We start from the raw sequence: 22,414 nt of genomic DNA, 5'->3' as shown, positions 1-22,414 counted from the left end.
ATACTCCATTGCACTATCCTTGAAAGCAAATAGTTTCAGATCGGCCGTAATAAATAAAATGAATAATATTAATAAAGATCAGCTGGCGAGACTAATTATAATTTTTGTTTTCAAAACAGGTATAGCCTACCCTACTGCTACTGCCACCAGATTCAGATACCGGCAGATGGTTTTTTCACCGCCAGCTGCAGCTTTTCGTAAACAACTGCACCACTTTGAAGATCTTATGGGACGATCGCCAAGGGCCCATATGCCCTTACGCGGTACTAGCGACTAGAAGCAACATATCAACCTTTATGCTGGCCTAGTGCCTAGTTGATGGATCAGCCTTGCGGTTCACCGTGTGACCAAAGTGCTTCTTTTACCAAATGTACCGTGTTGTTTGATTTGAAAGTACAGTTTCATATTCCGAATTGTGGCGCGCTGTGTTGTGAGTTGATCTGTGTTGGTTTCCGAGTTCTGTGTGAAGTCGCTTAGAAGACGACTGGGCGCGTTTGCCTACGCAGCACATTAACGTCACGGAGAGAGGCGAGGAATATGAATTTTTTGATAATGTCAGGCTCAGGGGCGGGGGATATAATTTTGTGCTGCAAAAGCAGGTCAGCCAGGGCGATGCAGCAAGTGATAGGATTATCACAAAATGGCGGCGCCCTGCTGCCTGTTTTCTCGTGCGTTTAATGGACAAAAACTCGGGTAAGGTCCATAGGAAATTTTTCTAAAATGGAGCGACTTAGGCTTAAAAACACATGGCCGACCCGTAGGGACAATACAGCATTTTGACTGAACCATTCCTTTAAAGGTAAGCATTACCCAAGCCCACACAGTACCTAAGGAGAAAGAAGAGCTTCAGAGTGGATGCCTTCAGGATGCAACAGCGCAGGACCCGGTCCCTGGATTCTTGGCCTGGAGACACAAGAACTGGACAATGGATGGCAACTTGCAGAAGCAGTCATCAGAGGAGGCTTCCAGCAAATGTTTCTTCATGGATTCTTGCAGCTCTGTGGATGTGGTGCCTTTTTACAGCAGCCAGATGAAGAACGAATATCACTGGTCGGATTCTCTTCACTCTCTCGGTCCTGCACTCTGGTGAGGGGACTTCAGGGATTCAAATCATGTCTCTGGAGGTCCAAGAGGAGTCTACCATAGTTTCAGCTGGATTCGGACATCAGAAGACCATGCACCGAACTCAGGCTTGAGGTCCCAGGGTATTGGCAGTTTGCAGCCCAGCAAGGTAGCAGCAAGATAGCAGCACTTCGTGGGATAGCCCAAAAATGCAGATCTTCTTGAGGCTAGTGGGTATCACCAGGCTCTGGCTCCGAGTCATTTTCGGGACCACCAGGTTTATAAGGGTTGCATCAGGCTCTGGTTACACAGCAGGCTCTCTGGTCGCTGCAAATTGCTACATATGTCTTTTCTTCATCTTCCTCTTCAGATTCAGCTCCAGTGGTCGACTTGTCAGCAGCTTCAAGATTCGGAGTATTTATCACGAACTACAGCACAACTTCTGCAACCTCTCCCTGCAGTTTACAGGACAACCAGCACATTGGGACTCGGTTCCTTTCAGGTAAGGTTAAAGACAAAAGGACTCCTCCCTCGCTTCCTGCCTTCTCAGACACTCTGGAGCCTAGGTGGGAAATACAAAGGATTCCTGCGGAAGATAAAACTTCCATTGAGGTCGTTCCCACCTAGAATGTCAAGGGAAGACCTCCGAAAAAACAAGCACACAAGAAATGGTGAAAAAAGGATAATAGCAAGAATTGGTCAAGGGAGGGCACCAACAAATAGGCATAGTGTGAATAATATTTTTGGAGCACCTTGGTAAATAAAAACCTTGGCACAAGGATATCAATAATAAACACAAAAAGTTTCAGAGTTGCCCCCAAGCCTACCAAGCTCTCTCTCTATCCCCTGATAACAGGTTGAGTCAAAGTGTATATGAGAATTCAAAACATTGCAAAATAGTGTTGAATATAATTCAACTTCATCTCTCATGAACATTGTTTTACAACTCAGTTACTTTATTGTATCATCAAAGACTTCACATTTAAACCAAGTGTCCTATAGCCAATGCATTTCAGATACAAATCCATCTTCAGGGTTGAACACTATAAGAATGATCTAACACAACATGGTTACACATGTTACACAAAAAGTAAATATTGGAAGAAAGCATAGACAACGGCATACACGTCCACTTGGGGTGACTACAGCAAAACAAAAAAGAGTTAATGGCAGGATCGTCTAGAATCAATCTTAACCTCTGGCATTGCTCTGGCCAACCCTCCGGATTATCGTTCTTTGTCTGGGTCTTCAGCAGGATGCTCCTCTTCGTACGGGTCAATGAAAACCTGTTGAATGGCTGCAGAAGTCCTCCTTTTATCCAGGATTTGAGTTGGAGTCACCCCGAGCATACCAGTGGTAAGGATGGTGTTAGATAAGATTTGGTGTAGCAACACTGTGTGAGACTACACAACATTTATCTGCTTTGTATTAGGTAACCAACCTTTTGGTATAGGTCTGTACTACACAATTTGGTAGTGTAACTGAGCAGCAGAGTTGTAAATGTGAGCTGTAGCAATGAAATTTGGAAATACAAGGAGCCAAGTAACACTTAATTACACTCAAGGTTTCAGTTATAAGCATTCTTTAAAAAGGGCAAGATATGGAACAATCAAATATACTTTAAAATACTTTTCAGAATCATCACAAGTTAGTGAATACTATTTGGATATGCTGCTTATACACTTCCTGCACCCTGGAGGTGACTTCATTCACAAGGACAGTAATGGCATTTATATATTTCCTGCTGGCGCAAGGAGGAGCAGTTCATCTTGTGCTCTGTGACCATCCTGAGAGCAACCCTGGCCTAAGATCTGCAGCCAACCGGCTGGTAAGCCATCACCACTCTTTGCGAGGGTTGCGCTCCACCTTCGCCTTTCTGCATTTTTTACCTTTCTTGCAACTGCAACATTTATTGGGGAATCACTGCTGGAATTAGCGATCCTCCATCACCCACGCGTTTCGTCCAGTGAGGATGACCTTGTTTATGCCCGCGTTGCCCTGCCAACATGGCCGCCCCAGTACCTTCAGCTCACCTTACTAGTGTGCCTGGCCTGCTCCCGCTCCCATTGGCTGTCTTCACTAACTTCAGCCAATCGTGTGAACTGGGCGGTGGGGAGCCAGCCCATATGATCTAAGGCCCGTATTGAAGGCCCTGTCTTCTCCCTGCCCTCTGCCTGGACTGGCCTGGGGGGTGCCCCAACACCCCACCCGAAAACATGGTGGCTACCGTGACCCTGTACCGCATGGGGGCCACTCTGGACAGTTTCACTCCTGCCTTGCGGGTTAGACTTCCTTGCTAAACTTCACCACTACACCCTTGACTTTCTCCCTACATTTGCCTCTTTTGGACTTGCACCCCTACTATTGCAAGCCACGCCTAGTGGCTCCATTGTTTTACATCTCCTTGACAATTATTGAATCGGTCTATGCCTAGTGACAGCTGTGTGCCCTCATCTTTCCTGTTGTTCTGTCTTGTTCTGTTGCTCCCCTGCTTGCACCGCCACCCCGTGTTCTCCCTTAGTGACCCTACCCCATCAGCGCATCAGAGTTACCTGACTCATCCCAACTACACCTCCTATCTCCTCACGCTATCGCCGGTCTGTGCTGGCTGCCTTAATGGTGAACTACCTACCACCAGCTTAACCCCGATGGTTTCCCACCCACTTACAACCGCATATTTGATGTAGCACCTCGTACCATGATGCGAGGATTTCCAAATTGTGCACCCAAACCTATGTCGAATTTTACCTACCTGAATCTGCATATTTTGATGTAGCACCCCATACCATGAGGTGAGGCTTTCCAAATTTTGCACACAAACTCATGTCTGCTAGTAACTACTGAAGCCACCTTTTTAAGCAAAACTATTTATGTAATTGACTGAAACCTACTACCACTGTAAGTAACCACTACAACCACTTTCTTAAGAAAAAGCGCCTCAATGCCTCTGGGATATGCACGCTATATAAATGACAAAATAAATAAAATAAATCAATATTTTGCAGATTCTGAGGTTGCAGAAAGGAAAGGTTAAAGGAAGGAAACAAAGGTTAAACAGGTTCTCAGTATATGTGAGGACAACTAATCTTCCAATGAATTCTAGACAAGCCTTTCCCAGCAATAACCGTCTAAACAAGTTACCACCTATGAGGGACAGAAATATCAAAGTCAATGGACTAGAAGAGTCTGCAGGGAACCAGACAGCCAAAGTCAATTTGAGCACAGTCTATGGAGCTGAGGCACTTCTTAGATAATATAAAATCTTGCAAAGTTAGAGAGTTTTGTAGAAATCACTTGTAGGCTCACAAGTTGTTAAACCTGTGAAAAGCACAGCTCAAAAAGATACTGAGGTAATTACCCCAAGTCTAAACAGTACCTCTGGTTTGAAGCAGAGTGTTCCAGCTGGATTCTGTCCTGTTGCAGCGGTGCAGACCCTGGGTTCCTGAGCCTCAGTCATGGGGACAAGAGGCAGGACGCCTGGAGGGCTCCTGCAACAGCAATTTGGAGGTTGTCGGCAGCTACAGGCGCTTTTCGGATTAGCAGCACTTTGCGGTTTCTCAGCTCAGTAAACAGCACGACCGCGGATCTCGGATACCGGTTGAGCTTCCTTCACTCCTTGGGTCCTGCACTCTGGTGAGGGGACTCGAGCTCTGGTCATCATGCTTCAGGGTGGTCCTTAGGAGACCCCTGGAGCTTCTGGATGGATTTCAGACATTGCACTCGACTACGGATTTCTCGACCCCTGGCACTCGGTTCTTGCAGCAGCAAAGAAGTAGAACCAATCGGGGAAGATCGTCCAGTGGAGTTTGTCTCTGGGTTAGTTGGTCCCACTAACCCAAGAGAAGAAGGTATTCCCTTCCAGAGCTTCTCTTGTCGATCAGAATAAAGAGTTTCAGCACAGCAGCAGGGCTTCACCGGACAGGTCAAAGGTCCAGGAGGCTGCAGCAAGCTTCGTCCACGGTTTCTTCGTCGGGTATCTTTCCCAGTGGTCGACTCTGCCTCTAGTCCCAAAACCCTGGCCTTTTAAGCAGGTTTCTCCCATTCATGCACCGTCTAGGCTGTCACTGACAGCCAGCTAGCCAATCAGGACTGGCTTCATTCAGGCATTCCTAGAGACAAAGGACAGAGGAGTTCCGGGAACCTCCGTCACATTCTGCCTTTGCAGACGCACTGGAGCCAGTGGCTGGCTTCAGGGCTCAAGCCCGCCAAAGGCAAAATGAACAAAGGGCTCAACTCTGCCTCGACGCACAGAGTAAAACCCAAGAAAGACATCAAAAATAGAAAATGGTGAAAAAAGAAGACCGGGACGATTTTGATGAAATGGTCACCCATGCTATACTTTGGGTGCTATACTGCAGCAGAGTATTCAGCCTGCTGTAGAAAAGCACAGTGGTAGGAATATTAAACCACTGCCACCAGCCATTTAAAGTAGTGAGGGTAACATAAAAAAATGTTACTTGAGAATGTAGGATAAGGGGCTACGAGGTAACCCCCCCCAGCACTCCACATAAGATGGTGTGTGCTGGACCCACAAAGAGAAAAGGTAAGTAAAGTCTATTTCACTTTACTATTCTTGGGTGTCACTATACAAAAAGTAGATGTCTATGGAGTTTGTCAGACTCCAAGAACAGAGGAAACATAATCCAAATCAGGTCAAAATACATGAGAGAATGAGAAAAAGGTCTCACTCACTCCAGGGTTAAAATTAAAAAGGTTCTTAAGTCCAGCATAAAAGTAGGGGGTCTCTAAGGTTGAATGTTGAGCGCTTTGAAACACTTGCCTGTGTATATGTGCTACATAAATAAACAATATCATACCATACCATGGGAATTTGTACAGAAATGAGAATTCTCCCTAACAGATGTTCAACATTGAAACGGGCTGAGGTTGTCCAATCCTGTACAGCCTCTAGCCAGCACATCTGCTAAGCAACAAATACACTTTGGCGTGGATGTGGACTGGAAGCAGACAGTCCCAGCCCCCACAACCAGCCACAAAGAATTACAGCTGATTTGCCCAGGAAAGCAGGGGCTTTCCCACAGGAATGGACTTGCCATTTATGGCCAACTCGGCCCTGAGGGCCAGGAAGGAGCCAAAATACAAGATGGCCAAAGGACAGGCAAACATCTCACGGCGCAACCATTTAAGAGTATAATGTACTCTTTTTGGCATTAAGCAGTCAAATGCAAAAGTGCACCAGACAATAAAAATGAAAACGGTAGAAAAGTATCTGTCATCAGGCCATCATGGACACATCATGCAAGTAGCCACAGAGTTACAAATAACAAAGTTATAGGGACACAAAGTGTCTCTACCACACTTCACAGTAAGGTGTGCAAGGACAGATTAACAGCATTTTACATAGAGTTCTCTCGCACTTGTAGTCATAGGGCTTGCTCTGTGCCCCCAAAACAGATGAGCTTAGCAAAGAAGGTGAAGTAAAAAGGCTTTATTAACCTAAAGTTGTAACATATTACAGACAATAGCAAAAACGTTGAGGCATCCCACTGATGTTCATGTTAGGAAAGCAGCAAAAAGAACAACTTTCCTAACTGTGCAATCCCAAAGTAGTGAGCAGTCCATAGTGAGTTGCCAAACCTTGTATTATATATATTTACCAGAAACAGAGCCTGCTCACCTACGACTAGTTTACTGGTGCACTTCCGTCTGCCATCGACCGAGGCCCCTCCCAGTCGAAGAATTAATTGTGGCTCTTGGCCTGGTTTGTCAGGCCCAACATACTGCAAGTAGGCTGTAACCAGCGTTCAGAACCGCAGTGCAGACGGAAAGAAACCCAGCACCTTCTTCAGCTACTGCATCCATGACCCTTGGACCACCACTGACGGGACGGCGAACTGAGTGTGCCAAGCGATTCAGAGGGTCCCAAGGGTGCTCACATGGCAAATCAGAGTAAGTGGTGGGAGTGTATTTACCACTTGCAGACCCCCAACATTGGGATTGCACATGTGAAATGTCAACCCCCTAACAATACCCTTAACCGATGTGATTGGGAGCGTGCTAGCCTAGGATTGACCCACGGTAATCCCTAGTGTGATGGAAATTGAAATGTACCCCCACTGATTTTGTTTCTTTACAGTTTTCTAAAAGTCAGGCATTTCAAATATATTTCCTACTTACCAGTTGGCTTTGCCAAAAGGTGTGAAGGGCAACTTTGAGACTTTATCACACTCACATGACCCTTCAGGTATTTACTACATCTTCAATTCCTTTAAGACTCTTGAACACTTACCTGATAGGGAAGGGTTGCTTAACATAAATGTTTAATACATATTTGCATCTAGTTATTCATTCACATTAAAAAGATACATTTTACATATTCCAATCAAGCAGTAATAACATTCGAGTTTCCTCCTGTGGATCAGTGTGTACTACCGGTCCAGGCATATCAAGGAGCTGGGTGGGTGAAAGCAGGGGAACAGACTGTTTCCTATTTCTTGTCAGGAGAATTTGTCCTCTCTATTTTTCTTTTTTGGGAGTATGTGCCTATTCCTAGGGAATAAAAGGGGCCGATACACACCTTAGCTCTAGGGCTGATCTCTAGAGTTGGAGCCATGGGTGTTTTCACTTCTGGGAAAGAGCATGTGATGAAAGGACAGCAGCAGATTGAGCAGTCTAGTAGGAGCTACTTCACGAGCACCAGACAATTATTAATAAACGGGCCTCTATATTGTGAAAGGATTTCACAATGTGACACATTTTGTTGCAAAGCTGAACATATGTGCCATTACATTTCCGACACATTGTCCACTTGAATGAATGCTTAACAGTTCATATACATACCTCAAAACCTAATCTGTCTTTTTCTTTCCAAAAACAAAAATGCGTAACCTTCTTGTCCCAAAATTCATCCGGTTTCACTACACAAACAAGTGACACTTCAGCAGGAACAACATTCTAGAGAGAAATATTGGAAACGTAATTAAGGCATTAACAAATAAAATATATGTGCATATAACAAAACATTTCCTTAAAGTTACATACTTTTACGGCTTTGTTACATTTATGGGGGTAAAAAGTAAAATGTAACTGTTTAAATTTATTTTTAAAATAACACCGAATCATGAGTTTGGATCAACTGGGATATTTACTGCCTGCGAAGTTCATGGTTATTGACTACAAGCTGGTAATTATTACAAGCAAGCTCACCTCACAGTCAAGATACTTTATTTAACAAGTGGTGTTTAACATTCTGAACGCTTTACTGTTACCACCATCGGCATAAATGAGGCCCCATGTAATCTCATTATAAAATGATTTTCAGTCACATACCTCAGTTTACAGATGTATTTACCATACCTATTTAACCTGAATAATACAGGTTATATACCCACTGTTAACACATTATGTAAACCAGAGAAGGATAAGAGGCCAAATTATCGTCAACTGTGTAGTAATGCAACGTATTACTATTGTTGCACTTTTTTGAAAATGGTCACCATAAGCACAGAACATATCGTGTGCCTTACTTATTTATAAAAAAGAGCCAGGAGATCTGCAATACATTTATAACTGTTATAATAATTGTTCTTTTATAACACGAGTTCCTAAGTGCGAGATCATATAACCACTGCAAATAAGTGGACACTGGGGGACAACATCAATAGTGAGTTAACTGGAGCAAAAGGTAGGCTAGGAGTGGTTATCAAGCATTTTCAGTGACCAGGGACTTCGTGTCATTGCAAAATATACATATACAGACAGGGAGAAAAAACATAAAAAGGAATCAAGTAAAAGAAAACGTTACATTTAGCAGAAAGGGGTCCAAATATTGAGTTGGGGAAAAGTTAAAACGGATCGATACATTGGTTTAGTATGGAGTTGGAATGAGCTGGTGTTCTCCCCATTCATCCAGCTTCTATTCCTGTTTCTGCAGATCTGGCAGAACAACTCTTCCAATGTCAAACAGAGACCGTCTAATCAGGGACCTTTAATATGGGCGTTAATACTCCTCTTATCCTCCATGCTGCTGGATGGGAATCTATCTGCTGACAGTGGTTTTTGGAAGCTGGTCGCTCAATAAATCTATACATGTTTTGGTCCTTGATTATTTCCCTTCTTAAGAGATGGGAAATAATCTTAATTTCTAATATTCTGGGAGAACGGATGAAGAAGATCTTCCCTTCCCGTTTCACACAGGCATGAGGCATCATTCGATGGGGTACCTCGATAGGGAAGGCCTCATACTGTAGCAATAGGATGGTGTTCGTGGCTAGGTCAAACAGACATCAGTCTCGAGCCAGCAAATCCACACGCATACCCATTACATTTGATGTTTTCCAGCACAAAGGTGGTTTCCTGTTTAGAAACGCGTGGTCTGAAAGTCTTTCTGGTTGACCAGCTTGGCTATGCAGGACAAGGTGCATAAGGGGCAAGCTTACCTCAACACAGTCAGATCTAGGAAGGCTGCATGTTTTGGCTGGATGTTGAAATAGCATATGTCTCTACCAGTGCTTAAACACTTTTGTTTAAGTTTTCTTTTTATTGCATAGCTAATGGGAGCATTCATTTTTACTGTGACTTGTTGCAAATCAAATTTTAGCATTTCAGGTTGAGCTGGCATAAGCCGCTAGAGCCTGAACATGCAACATCCGAGAAAGCGTACGTTTAATCCCTATTCCCTGATGTGGATATTCATGATTTTTTTATTTTGATTTATTGATGTATTGATGCCAAGATGGTTTAATGTACAGTACTTGACAACAGTTTGTAGAATGCATGTTTGAATAAGATTGAATAGTCTGCCAACAGTAGTATAAGTACCCCATCATACTTGTCCTTAATGTACAGTGAAAAAGATGCAAACCTGCATAACATCTTGTTTTGAAAATGGTGATTTAATTGCTTGTGCCAAAGTAACCAGGCAAGGGAATTTGTGAATGTGTCCTTCATTACAGTTAACATGTGACCAGGACAGTCGCACGGCAGCATCTTCAAAAGGAGGCGTGTCTGCAGGTCAAATTGGAACACTAATGGCACAAGGACAGCCACCAGCCAAACACCTTAAGCACTCTCCCGAAAGAGCAGTACATGGCAAAAATGCAGAGGAGGAGCGAGCCGGTGAAGAAAGTCCCCACGAATAACTGTTTCAGAGGCAGAGCTTGTGAATCTCACCAAAATGATGCAGGTGAGAGGAGAAGTGCGGAGACACTAGGAAAAGGTGCAGTCACCAAAGCAGAGCCCCACCCAGTGACCATTTCAAAGTGTGAATAAAAGGTGCCAGAGTAATGTGAAAAACCACACTGGCAATCTGAAGAGCAAGAAGAAATCGACAACATCAAAGGGAAGAAAGGAACAAAAAGGAAGGCAGGCACAAAGAATGGATCGAGAGGGTCCAGCGGAGGCTGCAGAGTATCCCTATGTTTTTTTTTGGTAAAGTCCAGTCTGGGACAGGACTTTAGAAAGCCTAACTTTAGTGTACAGGGTTACACCCCTTAGCGTCAGCCTGAACTGCCCAAAGGTCTGGTAGCAATGGCTGAGCAGCCAGGGTTAGTCTATGATGAATGAGGGCTGCAGTGAGGCACACAGAACTCAAAGTATACACTTAGTTCAAGGAAACACTGACACACTAGCAGTTATATAAAAAATATGCATTTATTTTATATAACATTTAAGTAAAGTAAGTACTATCACACTGTAGTATTAAACACATACTTGTAATATGCCAAGGATACAAATGCTTTAGAACATTTTTATGGTAATATAAAAAGTAGCAGACATTTCTGAAACAAGTATGCAAACTTTAGACCAACTTGTATAAGGAACAAGTTACTTACCTGTAGCTGCTCTCTGGCATGGGTCTGGCATGGATTAAAATGCTCATGAATATTCCCCGTTGTGAGACTGGGAATCCTCAAAATCAGTTTCGTTTCTGAACTGTCTTTCTCCTAATAACCAATCACTGGTCTCTGGGTCATAATGCCCCCAGACAATGATTGCCCTCTACCTAAGCCCCTCCTCAGGGAGCCATCTTCAGATTTGTTAGCACGTAAAGTGGCAGTAGGACTAAGAAGAGCCTCAGAGGGGTAGACGGGAGGGATCGCATGTGAATCCATGTCAGACCCATGCTGGAGAACAACAGTTACAGGGAAATGACGTGCTCCTTCTCCAGCATTGGGGTCTAGAATGGATTCAAATGCTCATGAATAAAAGAATATGTAGCAGTACACACGCACAACCACGGGAGGTGGCAAGGCTCAACATTAAGCATTACAACAACTCAACATTAAAGGGATGGTCTAGTAAAAATTTTTATTTAAAAAATAGATAGGCCACATAAAAAAAAAAATACTAGCATCCTCCGTTTTAATACTTCCTATGTAAAATTTTGAGCTATTCAAGCTCAAAATTCGAAAAAGCAAGCACAGGGGCGCAGCCATTTTGTGAAATGGAGGCCCTCCTGTGCTGGCTTTTGCTTTTGCGGCACTAATGAAGGAAAAGCCAGCCAGCTGTAGTAAACAAAGTCTACCGCTGGGTGGCTTTCCCTTCATTAGTGCCGGGACTCGGAGGACGCGGACCGGAGACCAGAGCAGGAAAGCTGCAGCTGAATCTCGGTAAGTGCTATTTATTTTTTTTACAAAAGCTGGAGGAGCCCGGAAAACTTAGAAATAAAACTGCAGCTTTAAAAACATTGTATTTATGTTTGCGGTCGCTTTTGAAGCGACCGCAAACATAAATACAACGTTATTGTGTTGGAAAACGCTGCGGTTTTTCTTTCCAAGTTTCTCAGGCTCCTCCGGCTCGGAGGAGCCTGAGAAACTTGGAAAGAAAAACCGCAGCGTTTTCCAACACAACCGCGTGTGTTTCTGCCTGCTGTGGCTATCACTTTGGGTCTCCGGTGCTCCCAGGGGAGCACCGGAGACCCAAAATGAAAGCCACAGCAGGCAGAAACACACGCAGTTGTGTTTACATGCCGCGTAGTGTTTCTACCTGCAGCTGATTTCCCATTTGGGGCTCTCGGGCTCCCCGTGGGGAGCCCGAGAGCCCCAAATGGGAAATGCTAAATGCTGCGTTGTCTGCCTAAATATGCTTTCCCAAATGGTAAAGCAGAGTCAGGCAGACAATGCGGTTGTGTTGGAAAACGCTGCAGTTTTAAAGCCGGAAAACTTAGAAAAAAAACGTAGCTAGTGCTTATTTTTTGTAAAAAAAATAAATAGCACTTACCGAGATTCAGCTGCAGCTTTCCTGCTCTGGTCTCCGGTCCGCGTCCTCCGAGTCCCGGCACTAATGAAGGGAAAGCCACCCAGCGGTAGACTTTGTTTACTACAGCTGGCTGGCTTTTCCTTCATTAGTGCCGAAAAGCAAAAGCCAGCACAGGAGGGCCTCCATTTCACAAAATGGCTGCGCCCCTGTGCTTGCTTTTTCGAATTTTGAGCTTGAATAGCTCAAAATTTTACATAGGAAGTTTTAAAATGGAGGATGCTAGTATATTTTTTTATGTGGCCTATCTATTTTTTAAATAAAAATTTTTACTAGACCATCCCTTTAAGCATCTCTTACCTCCTCACCAGGCTCACCTTCAAGCGAACAGGTTGCGCAGCACTGCTTGGCCGACTCTGGACTCCTCCCTGGAATCTGGGTCGACGCAGTAGAATCTCGTGAAGGTGTGCGTCGACCTCCAAGTAGCAGCCCTGCAGATGTCCAGCAGGGGCACACCAGACGGGAACGCCGCAGTTGCAGCAATCCCTCTGGTCGAATGGTCCCTCGGACAGCCAGGCAACGGCCGGTTTGCCAACCGGTGACAGTGCGTGATGCAGCCGGAGAGCCACCTGGAAATGGAGGCCTTGGAGAGGGCCTTCCACTGGTTCACAGGGCCAAAGTTCAAACAGTTGCAACGTCTTCTGAAAACTCTTTGTGCGGTCCACATAGAACTTCAGCGCTCTAGCCACATCCAGCGAGTGCAAAGTTCTCTCAACCGGCAACGAAGGCGATGGGAAAAAGACTGGTAACACCAAGGGCTCGTTGAGATGGAAGTCCGACGGCACCTTGGGCATGAAGGAGGGGTGTGTCCTCAGCACTACCCTTGTATCGCGAAAAGTCAGGTACGGAGGCTTGCAGGATAGTGCCTGGATCTCTCCCACGCGTCGGGCGGATGTGATGGCCACCAGGAACGCTGTTTTCCACGACAGAAACTTCAACGGGCCCGAATGCAATGGCTCGATTGGCGGACCCATGAGCCTGGTCAGCACCACGTTGAGTTCCCACGCCGGGGCTGACGCCTCCAGCGGCAGGAATGATCGAAACAGTCCCTTCATAAATTCCTTAACCAGGCGATGAGACCACAGGGATGACCGCCCTGTAGTCCTGGTGTATCGGGAAATCGCTGCCAGGTGTATCTTGATTGAAGCATGAGATAGTCCAACTTTGGCTAGCAACAGTAGGCACGGCAATACTTGAGGGGCCGTAATGCGCAGAGGGTTAATCTTCTGTGCCTGGCACCAGATAGAGAACCTCTTCCACTTATGTCCGTAGCACTTGAGAGTTGAGGACGCCCTGGCTTACACAAGAACCTCTCTGCAGTCGGCCAGGATTTCGTATCCTCCAAACTCAAGTGCTGCAGGAGCCAGGCCTGCAAGTTCAGCGACTCTGGGTCGTGATGAAGAATTGCGCTTCCTTTTCTGGAGAGATCTGCGTCCGTCGACAGCTTGACTGGAAGGTCCAGGAACCAGATCTGTCTCGGCCACGCCGGTGTGACGAGGATCATTCTGCACTGGGACCTCTTGAGCTGGTTGATGAGTCGGAGCAGCAACAACAACGGAGGGAACGTGTAACGCTCACCTGATTCCCACGGAGGCGCCGACCCGTTCTGGACTGCTACAACTTCTCCACGGTAAAGCGTAGTGCTTTGAAGATGGACTGGACTGGACCCCCAAACCTCGTCTGTCTGGCCCGTAGAATAATCCTCCTGTAGATGGGAAAAGGGAGTTAACTGTCTGCTAGATTGTGTGTGAGATTCCCCCCTTTTCCCCTTCTTACCCTCCTCGAACCCTAGCTGTGTCTTCCGCAGACTCTCACCTTAATTTCTGTATGGACGAGCTCTCCATCCTGCTTCTGACGCAGGGGCGCGTAGATTTTCAGTTACTTCACTGGATCTAGGATTTGGCGAGGGTTCGATTGCTTGCCTTTACCAAAATGCTGCCGTAAGTATATAGTTCACAAGATCAAGTCTTATTTGTACCTTGGCCTTTGTTTAATTTTCAGGGACTAGGTGAGGAATCTGTGTGGTGTAATGGATTCGCCGAGGTAAGCTCAGGTGAGTACTTTTAATGAAGGTGTGCCGTAGTGGTTTGCTCCGACACCTTAATGAGTGTGTCTTATTTCCCCATAGGGGCCGGGGTACGGAAAAGCCAGAAAAGCCGCTCCGACCCGAAAAGGGAACTGAGGTCCGAACAAAATTCAGGTAAGACTTAAGGTGAGTAATCTGTCCTTTTGCAATTAGTTCGTTGCTCACCTTGTTTTGTCCTTTTTCTCCGTAGGTCTTAAATGCGACCGATGTCGCCTATGGGCGCTGAAAAGGTTGCCGGCGCCACGTGAAGGTAAGTGGAAGAGAGCGCTTCCAACTATTGTCTTTCTTTTCCGTAGGTGCTGGGATGCGGCCGATGTCGCCCATGACCGCTGAAGAGCTAGACAGCGCCACATGAAGGTAAGTGGAAGCGGCGCTGCAGTGAGCGATGAGATGCGTTTCTAACCCTGGTCTTTCTTTTGCAGGATCGACGGAGTGAAGAATCCGGATGCTGGATGAAGGTAGGTAATGTCCTAATGCTTGCCTTTCTCTCCTTGCAGGTGTTCCAGGTGCTGGCGGGCATGGCAGGAGCCAGGATGCAGGAGCCGACTGGGTGAGCGTCCTGCTGCAGATGCAGAATAACGCGAAGCACGTGTGGCCATCCGGGCGTGGTTTAAATAGCCTTGGAAGAGCTTCAGGTGAGTTCTTCCACTGGCCCCACCCGAGTAAGAAAAGAGTTCCTGAAAGAAAATAGTTCCTCCCCAGCCTTAGTTGGCTTGGAGCTTCAGACAGAATGGTCTGCCTCGGGTGAGTATGCAGCATGGTCTGCCTCAGGTGAGTTCACCCAAGCATTACCATATGTTCTGCCATGATGAGCCTGGCGCCTATGGCTCCAGGACAGATGCCTTTTATGAGCCTGGCGCCAAAGGTCCAAAGAGCCCCTATAGGGGTTTGCTGGGTCCTGCTTGGCGAGTCCGCTTCTGGGGACGCTGGGCCTGACCTAGCTCCTCGGGAGCAGGCATCATGACAAAACACATATAGGAACATGCCGTCCCAAGGGAACAAGAAAGCATCGCCCATGCTCCTCGGTTGGGGAAACCTGCTGGCGAACCTCTGGCACTTGGAGTTCGTCGCCGTCGCGAACAGGTCAATCTGGGGTTTGCTCCATCACTGAAAGATTCGGTCCACTTGATCCTGGCGTAGTTCCCACTCGTGGCACGAGAACAGCTCTCTGCTCTCTGCTGCGTGAGTCGGCGACTGTGTTTTTTATCCCTGCCAGATGAAACGGCACTAGAATCATCCCTTGAGCAACGGCCCAATGCCACAGATCCTGGGCTTCCTTGGATAGGGCCGGGGATCTGGTTCTGCCCTGTTTCCTGATGTAAAACATTGTGATGGTGTTGTCGGTGAAGATCCTCACTACCTTGCCCTTGGGGGACGGGAGAAAGGACCCGAGGGTCCAGAACACTACCCGGAGCTCCAGTAGGTTGATGTGGAGCGGCTTCTCCTCTGGGAGCCAAAGGCCTCTCGCGTGAAGATCTCCGGTATGCGCTCCCCACCCCTCCAGGGAGGCATCCGTCGTCACTGTCACCTGGTGGGCGGGGGTCTGAAAGTCTGTTTCTGCCGTCAGATGAGCGCGGGTGCCCCACCACCGGATCGCTTGACAGAAAGTCTTGTTGAGAGGGATCCGGTCTTCGAAGCTGCCCGTTGCTTCTATCCAGTGGGCATCGAGGAACTCCTGTAGAGGGCGCATCCGAAGCCTGCACAGGTGCACGAGATATATGCAAGGGGACGTCATCCCGATGAGGGACTTGAAGGACCTCACCTTGGCCACGTCCGTGGCCAGCAGACGCTGCACCTTGCCTAGGATGGCCTTTGTCCTCTCCTCCGACGGTGAGGCCAGACGTGCCACTGTGTCGAGCATGGCTCCCAGAAACTGTGTGACTTGCGAGGGGACCAGGTGAGACTTGAGGAAGTTGATGGTTAACCCCAGGTCCGTGAGTAGCTGGACGGTCTTCGCTGTATGTTCCACGGCGAGCTCCCTTGTCCTTGCGCGGATGAGCCAATCGTCCAGGTAGGGGTAGACGTGGATCCCCTGTAGGCGCAGCTGCGCCGCCACTGGAGAGAGGCACTTGATGAAAACCCTGGGTGCCGACTTTAGTTCGAACGGGAGGGCCTTGAACTGGTAGTGCCGCCCTTGGACCACGAACCTGAGGAACTTTCGGTGTCCTTTTAAAATGGGGATGTGAAAGTATGCATCCTCCAAATCTGACGACAGGAAATCGCCCTACTCCAGCTGTCCCAGCACATGCTGGAGGGTGACCATCCGGAACTTCTGTGCCTTGATGTACTTGTTCAGTCGTCGCAGGTCCAGGATGGGTCGCCATCCTCCTGTCTTCTTTTTCACGAGGAAGTACCTTGAGTATACTCAGGAGCCCCGAAGTCTCTTCGGGACGAGCTCGATGGCACCTTTCTTGAGCATCACCCTTACCTCCAACAGCAGTTGAGGGACGGGATTTTCCTTCCTGACCAAGGGTGGTATGCGGGGGCACTTTTTTAGAAATTTGAGGGCGTCCCCCTGGGCCAGGGCGTCCAGCACCCAACGGTCGATGGAGATGGACTCCCACACGCCTCCCACCGGGGTGCTTCGGTGGGGGCCCGATGCCACGGTCGGTTCAATCTTGCTGGAGGATGCCTTGCCGCCTTGGCCTCCCTGGCGACGACGGCAGGGTCCACCCGACGTGCCTCGTCCTATATAGGCTTCTTGCGACGAGGAGCGGGCCGCTTGGCGGTACATGGAGGAGTCACCGTCGAATCCTTTGGAGGCACCCTGCTTGCCTCCGGAGCTCCGAAAGGATGGCCTTTGTTGCCGGAGAACGCCTAGGGCCTTAGCCGTCTCTGTGTCTGCCTGGATGGCTTGGAAGGACTCATCCACTGTTTTCCCAAACAGGTTTTTCCCGTCAAACGGCATGTCCAAAACCTTTGCTTGTATGTTCTGGTGGAAATCCGTCGCCTTGAGCCACCCTCGTCGTCTAAGGCAAACGCCGTTGCTTAGCTGGCAGAAACCAGTGTTGGCAATGTCCGTTGCCACCATTATGGCATGGTCCAATGCCACCTCGTCTTCTTGCAAGATCTCCAGGGGCTGGATGGGTCCGTCTTCTCTTGTTTGGGGGACTTCCCGATGGGCCTGGCTCAGACTCCTCCGTCGGGCCAGTTGCCGGCTCCTGCTTCGGTGGTAGGGGCAATCTCGTCCTCATCTCCGAACAAAAGGATTGTATTACCAACAGAATGGCCGCCGAGTTGTCCTGCGGCTCCGGAAGCGACGGGTGACTAGGACCCTCGCTGGTACTCTTGGTCGGGATCGCTCCCGTGGGACCGGGCCTCTTCGACGCCCTCGTCGAGGCCCTCTAAGACTTCAACCAGTTGTGTCTGTGTCCACAATGGGCACCGCCCCCCCCCCCCCTGCCTCCACTGGTGTAGCCTCCACAGGCTGCGCCAGGGCCGCCGCAACTTCCTCGATAGAGGCCTTGGCCGGGTGAATCAAGGCCTTTACCACCTTCTGTGGGCCTGTGGCCTTCACCTTGGGGGGAGGGTCACTGCCTCACTCCCCCCTCAGCTGGATCTTTTGAGCTCGACCGGGGCCTCTCTAGAAGCTTCGCTGGGTTCTCGGCCTTCGTCTTCCCTGAGCCAGAGCGTTGGCTTGTGGTCGATGGCACTGGAGAGGATGCGCCCTGCCTGGCAGCCGAGGAGCCCTACCGTTCGGCGCTCCCGGTGTCCACTGACTCACGGTGCTTTGCCTACTTTTGGGCCCCCGTCGCCGGGGCGCCCTCACAGGACTTAGAAGACCGCTCGGACTTCTTCTTCTCACCTGACCGGCTCTTTCCTTCTAGCCAGTTGGAGAGACGAAGGTGTCGGTCCTTGATGGTCCGTTCCGACATGTTCCTGCAAAACGCACAGTCCTTCTCCACGTGCGTTTTGTCCTCATGAAGGCAGTAGAGACATTTCGAGTGCTCGTCCTCCTTGAACACATTCTGCAGCTGGCATCCAGGGCAAACCCTGAACAGCTTTCCGGGCGTCGAGCTTCCTTTCTCCTGGGCCATGTAGGCCACAGAAACTCCTGGACTCCTCCAAGAAGCGTAACTCTAAGAAATCTTCACCCTTGAGGGGCGTAGAAAAATCCAAAACGGATCCCGTTAATCGGATGTAGAGACGGTGGCGCTTGAGGCTCTATTTGACCGAAAAATTAGAAAATCTCTGAAAAAAAGTGCAAAAACGCAGCAAAAGCTCGAGAGCTAAACACGAGGACTCCCAACACTTGAGCGTGCAGTAAAAATCTGAGGATGGCTGCCAGAGGCGTGGCTTAGGGAGAGGGCAGTCATTGGCTGGGGGCAGTATGACCCAGAGACCAGTGATTGGTTACTACTGAGAAAGACAGATCAGAAACTGATACCGATTTTTTTTTCTTTACCGAGGATTCTCGGCCTGACGACGGGGAATATTCATGAGCATGTGAATCCATGTCAGACCCCATGCTGGAGAACACCATGAACTCGTTAAGATAGAAGTCCGATGGCACCTTGGGCATGAAGGAGGGGTGCGTCCTCAGCACGACCTTCGTTGCGTGGGAAGTCAAGTACAGGGGGCTTACAGGAGAGGGCCTGAATCTCTCATACTCGTCGTGCAGAGGTGATGGCCACCAGGAACGCCGTCTTCCACGGCAGGAATTTCAGAGGTGTCGAATGCAGAGGCTCGAATGGCTGACCCATGAGCCTAGTCAGCATCACATTGAGCTCCCACGCCGGGGCCGGAGCCTTCAACAGCGGGAATGAGCAGAAAGGTCCTTTCATGAACTCCTTCACCAGGCGATGCGACCACAGCGACGATCACCCCGGAGTTCTGGTGTAGCGGGAGATGGCCGCCAGATGAATTTTGATAAAGGTGTGTGCCAGCCCACCTTGGCCAGCGACAGCAAGTACGGCAGCACTTGAGGGCCGTAATCTGTAGAGGGTTTATCTTCTGTGCACGGCAGCAGACGGTGAACCTCTTCCATTTATGTCCGTAGCACCCTGGCCTTGGCAAGCACCTCCATTGCAGTCCGCAGGGATCTCGTATCTTCCAAACTCTAGTGCTGCAGGAGCCAGGCCTGCAGGTTCAGCAACGACAGGTCGTGGTGCAGGATCTGCATCCGTTGGAAGTTGACTGGAGGGAACGCTGACAAGTCCAGAAGGTCTGGGTACCATATGTGCCTCAGCCATGCCGGTGCGACAAGGATAATCCTGCACCGGGACCGTCTGAGTTGACTGATGAGTCGTAGGAGCAATGGCAACGGTGGGAACGCATAGAAAAACAGGCTGTCCCAGGAGAATGAGAAAGCAACCCCCATGCTCCTCGGCTGGGGAAACCTGCTGGCGAACCTCCGGCACTTTGTGTTCGTCACAGTCTCAAACAGATCGATCTGGGAATTGCCCCATCGCCGAAACAGTAGGTCCACCTGATCCGGCCGAAGTTCCCACTCGTGGCAAGAGCGCAGCTCCCTGCTGAGTGAGTCGGCGATGGTGTTCTTCACTCCTGCCAGATGAAAGGGTACCAGGAACATAATTTGAGCAACGGCCCAGTGCCATAGGACAGGCGCTTCCTTGGAGAGAGCAGGGGATCTGGTGCCCCCCTGCTTCCGAATGTTGAACATCGTCGTGGTGTTGTCGGTGAAGAGACCCGCACCACCTTGCCCTTGAGGGACGGAAGGAAAGACTTGAGGGCCCAAAACACGGCCCGGCGCTCCAGGATGTTGATGTGCAACGACTTCTCCTCTGGGAGCCAAAGGCCTCTTGCGTGGAGATTTCCGGTGTGTGGGCCTCATCCCTCCAGGGAGGCGTCCATTGTCAATGTATCCTGATGTGCAGGGGTCTGGAAGTCCATGCCCACCGCTAGATGCGTGCGGACCCCCCCCCCCACCATCGAATCGCCCGACGGAAAGTCTCGTTGAACGATCCTGTCCCCGCAGCTTCCCTTCGCCTGCATCCAACAGGGGTCAAACTCCTGCAGCGGCCACATCCGAACGAGGTAGATGCATGACGACATCATGCCAAGCAGGGACGGGACTTGATGGACCTCACCCTGGCAACCTTCATGGCCAACAGCCGTTGTACCTTGTTCAGGATGGCCTTTATCCTGTCCTCCGACGGTGCGGTTAGGCGCACCACAGTGTTGAATCTGGCTCCCAGGAACTGGGTGTCCTGTGATGGCTCCAAGCAAGACTTGCATAGTTTATCGAGAACCCCAGTTCCGTGAGCAGGACGACGGTCCTCGCTGTGCGTTTGACGGTGAGTTCCCTTGACATGGATGAGCCAATCGTCCAGGTAGGGGTAGACATGGATGCCCTGCAGGCGCAGCCGCACCGCCACCGGTGCCAGGCACTTGGTGAAGACCCTTGGGGCTGACTTCAGACCGAAGGGGAGGGCCTTGAACTGGTAGTGCCGTCCTTGCACCACGAAGCGCAGAAACTTTCGATGCCCCCTGTGAATGGGGAAGTGGAAGTAGGCATCCTCCAGGTCCAGCAACGACAGGAAGTCCCCTTCTTCCAGCTGTCCCAGCACATGCTGAAGGGTGACCATCCAGAATTACTGGGATTTTATGTATTTGTTGAGGCGGCGGAGATCTAGGATGAGTCGCCAGCTGCCGGTCTTCTTTCGAACAAGGAAGTACTTGAGTATACTCTGGAGCCTCTTCGAGACGAGATGAGACGAGCTCTACCATGCCCTTTTTTAGCATTGCTTGTACCTCCAGAAGTAGTTCAGGAATGTGGTTTTCTTTCCTGGCCACAGGTGGAAAAAGGGGACACTTCCTTTGGAAGGTCAGAGTGTGCCCGTGTGCCAGAACATCCAGCACCCTACGTTCGGTGGAGATGGATTTCCACGCGCCGACGAAGCTCGCCAGCCGCCTCCCACCAGGGGGGAAACGGGTTGGGGCCCGATGTCACAGCCGGTTCAGTCCGGCTTCGCCGAGGCCTTACCAACTTGGGCACCTTGGTGACGACGACGATGTCTGCCAGCTTTGTTGCGGACTCTGTAGGCTTCCGGCGACAGAGACCGGGACGCCTGACGGTATGAGGAAGAGCTTGCCGAACAAGTTGTTTCCATCGAAGGGCATGTCCAGTACCCTCGCTTGAATGTCCTGACGGAAGTCGGTGGCCCTGAGCCAGCCCCTTCGGCGAAGGCAAACGCTGTTGCCCATCTGGCGATAGCCAGTGTCGGCAATGTCCGTAGCCACTATGATGGCGTGGTTCGAAGCCACCTTGTCTTCCTGCAATATTGCAAGGGTTTCCGCCCTCTTGTCGTCTAGGCGGAAGTCCAGGAGTGGGGGGCGATTTTAAACCACAGCTCCCTATTGTAGCGGGCCATGACAGCAAGAGCATTGGCAGCCTTTATGGTCGTCGCCGCCAACGAGATGACCCGACGTCCCCTGGTGTCCAGTTTCTTCCCCTCGCCGTCCAGCGGGGAAGTGGAAGTCGATGCCATCGCCCCAGCCGATTTCTTCTTGCCTGCCGCGGAGACCAACGAGTTCGGGGACGGCTGCGCTCTGAGGCACATCGGTGCAGAGTCTGGAACCCGGTACTTCTTCTCATACCGGTCCCTCTTTGCCGGGTCCGAGCATGGGTTCTTCAGGAGGGCCAGACCCTCATCCCAGATGTCGTCCAACAGCGGGAACGAGAGCATGGTCTTCCTCTTGGCCTCCCATTATTGATAAAGGAATCCCTCCTGCTTCTGCTCTTCGGGGCATAACTGAAAAAGCCCAGAGGCCCTAGCAATCATGGCGTGAAAGGAGCCAATTTTGTCAGGAGGAGAAGCCCAGGGTGGGGGCGACGGGAGATCAGTTCCATCGTCACCGCCGTCGTCGTCCGTCCACGTCTCATCCCTCGATGGAGGGTATGGAGGTGAAGGATGGAAGGGTGGAAGGCGGGGGGGGGGGTGGACCCGCCTCCGCTTGGGTGGAGGGCTCTCCCTACTCCCCCCCGACGGTCCATGCACCGCTGGATCGTCCACCGGAGGCAAAGGCAACCGTGTGCTTATTTCTGTGCACAGAGTGTGCAAGACCAATAAGATGTCCTCCGACCTG

General features: G+C 49.5%; 1 protein-coding gene across 5 annotated transcripts in view; it reads right to left on the bottom strand.

Annotated features, from left to right (window-relative positions):
• SESTD1 (SEC14 and spectrin domain containing 1) overlaps positions 1-22,414 on the bottom strand; it is a 1,198,983-nt gene that overhangs the window by 887,673 nt on the left and 288,896 nt on the right. For all 5 annotated transcript variants that reach the window (XM_069616097.1, XM_069616095.1, XM_069616099.1 and 2 more), the window contains one exon: positions 7,864-7,977. In XM_069616097.1, the coding sequence (XP_069472198.1) occupies positions 7,864-7,977 (114 nt within the window). The remainder of the gene's footprint in view (positions 1-7,863; positions 7,978-22,414) is intronic.

Source organism: Ambystoma mexicanum, chromosome 9 (genome assembly GCF_040938575.1).
Source record: "Ambystoma mexicanum isolate Mex_15411 chromosome 9, UKY_AmexF1_1, whole genome shotgun sequence".
Lineage (NCBI taxonomy): Eukaryota > Metazoa > Chordata > Amphibia > Caudata > Ambystomatidae > Ambystoma > Ambystoma mexicanum.
The sequence above is the reverse complement of the archived record's forward strand: the minus strand, read 5'-3'. Positions and strand labels throughout refer to the sequence as shown.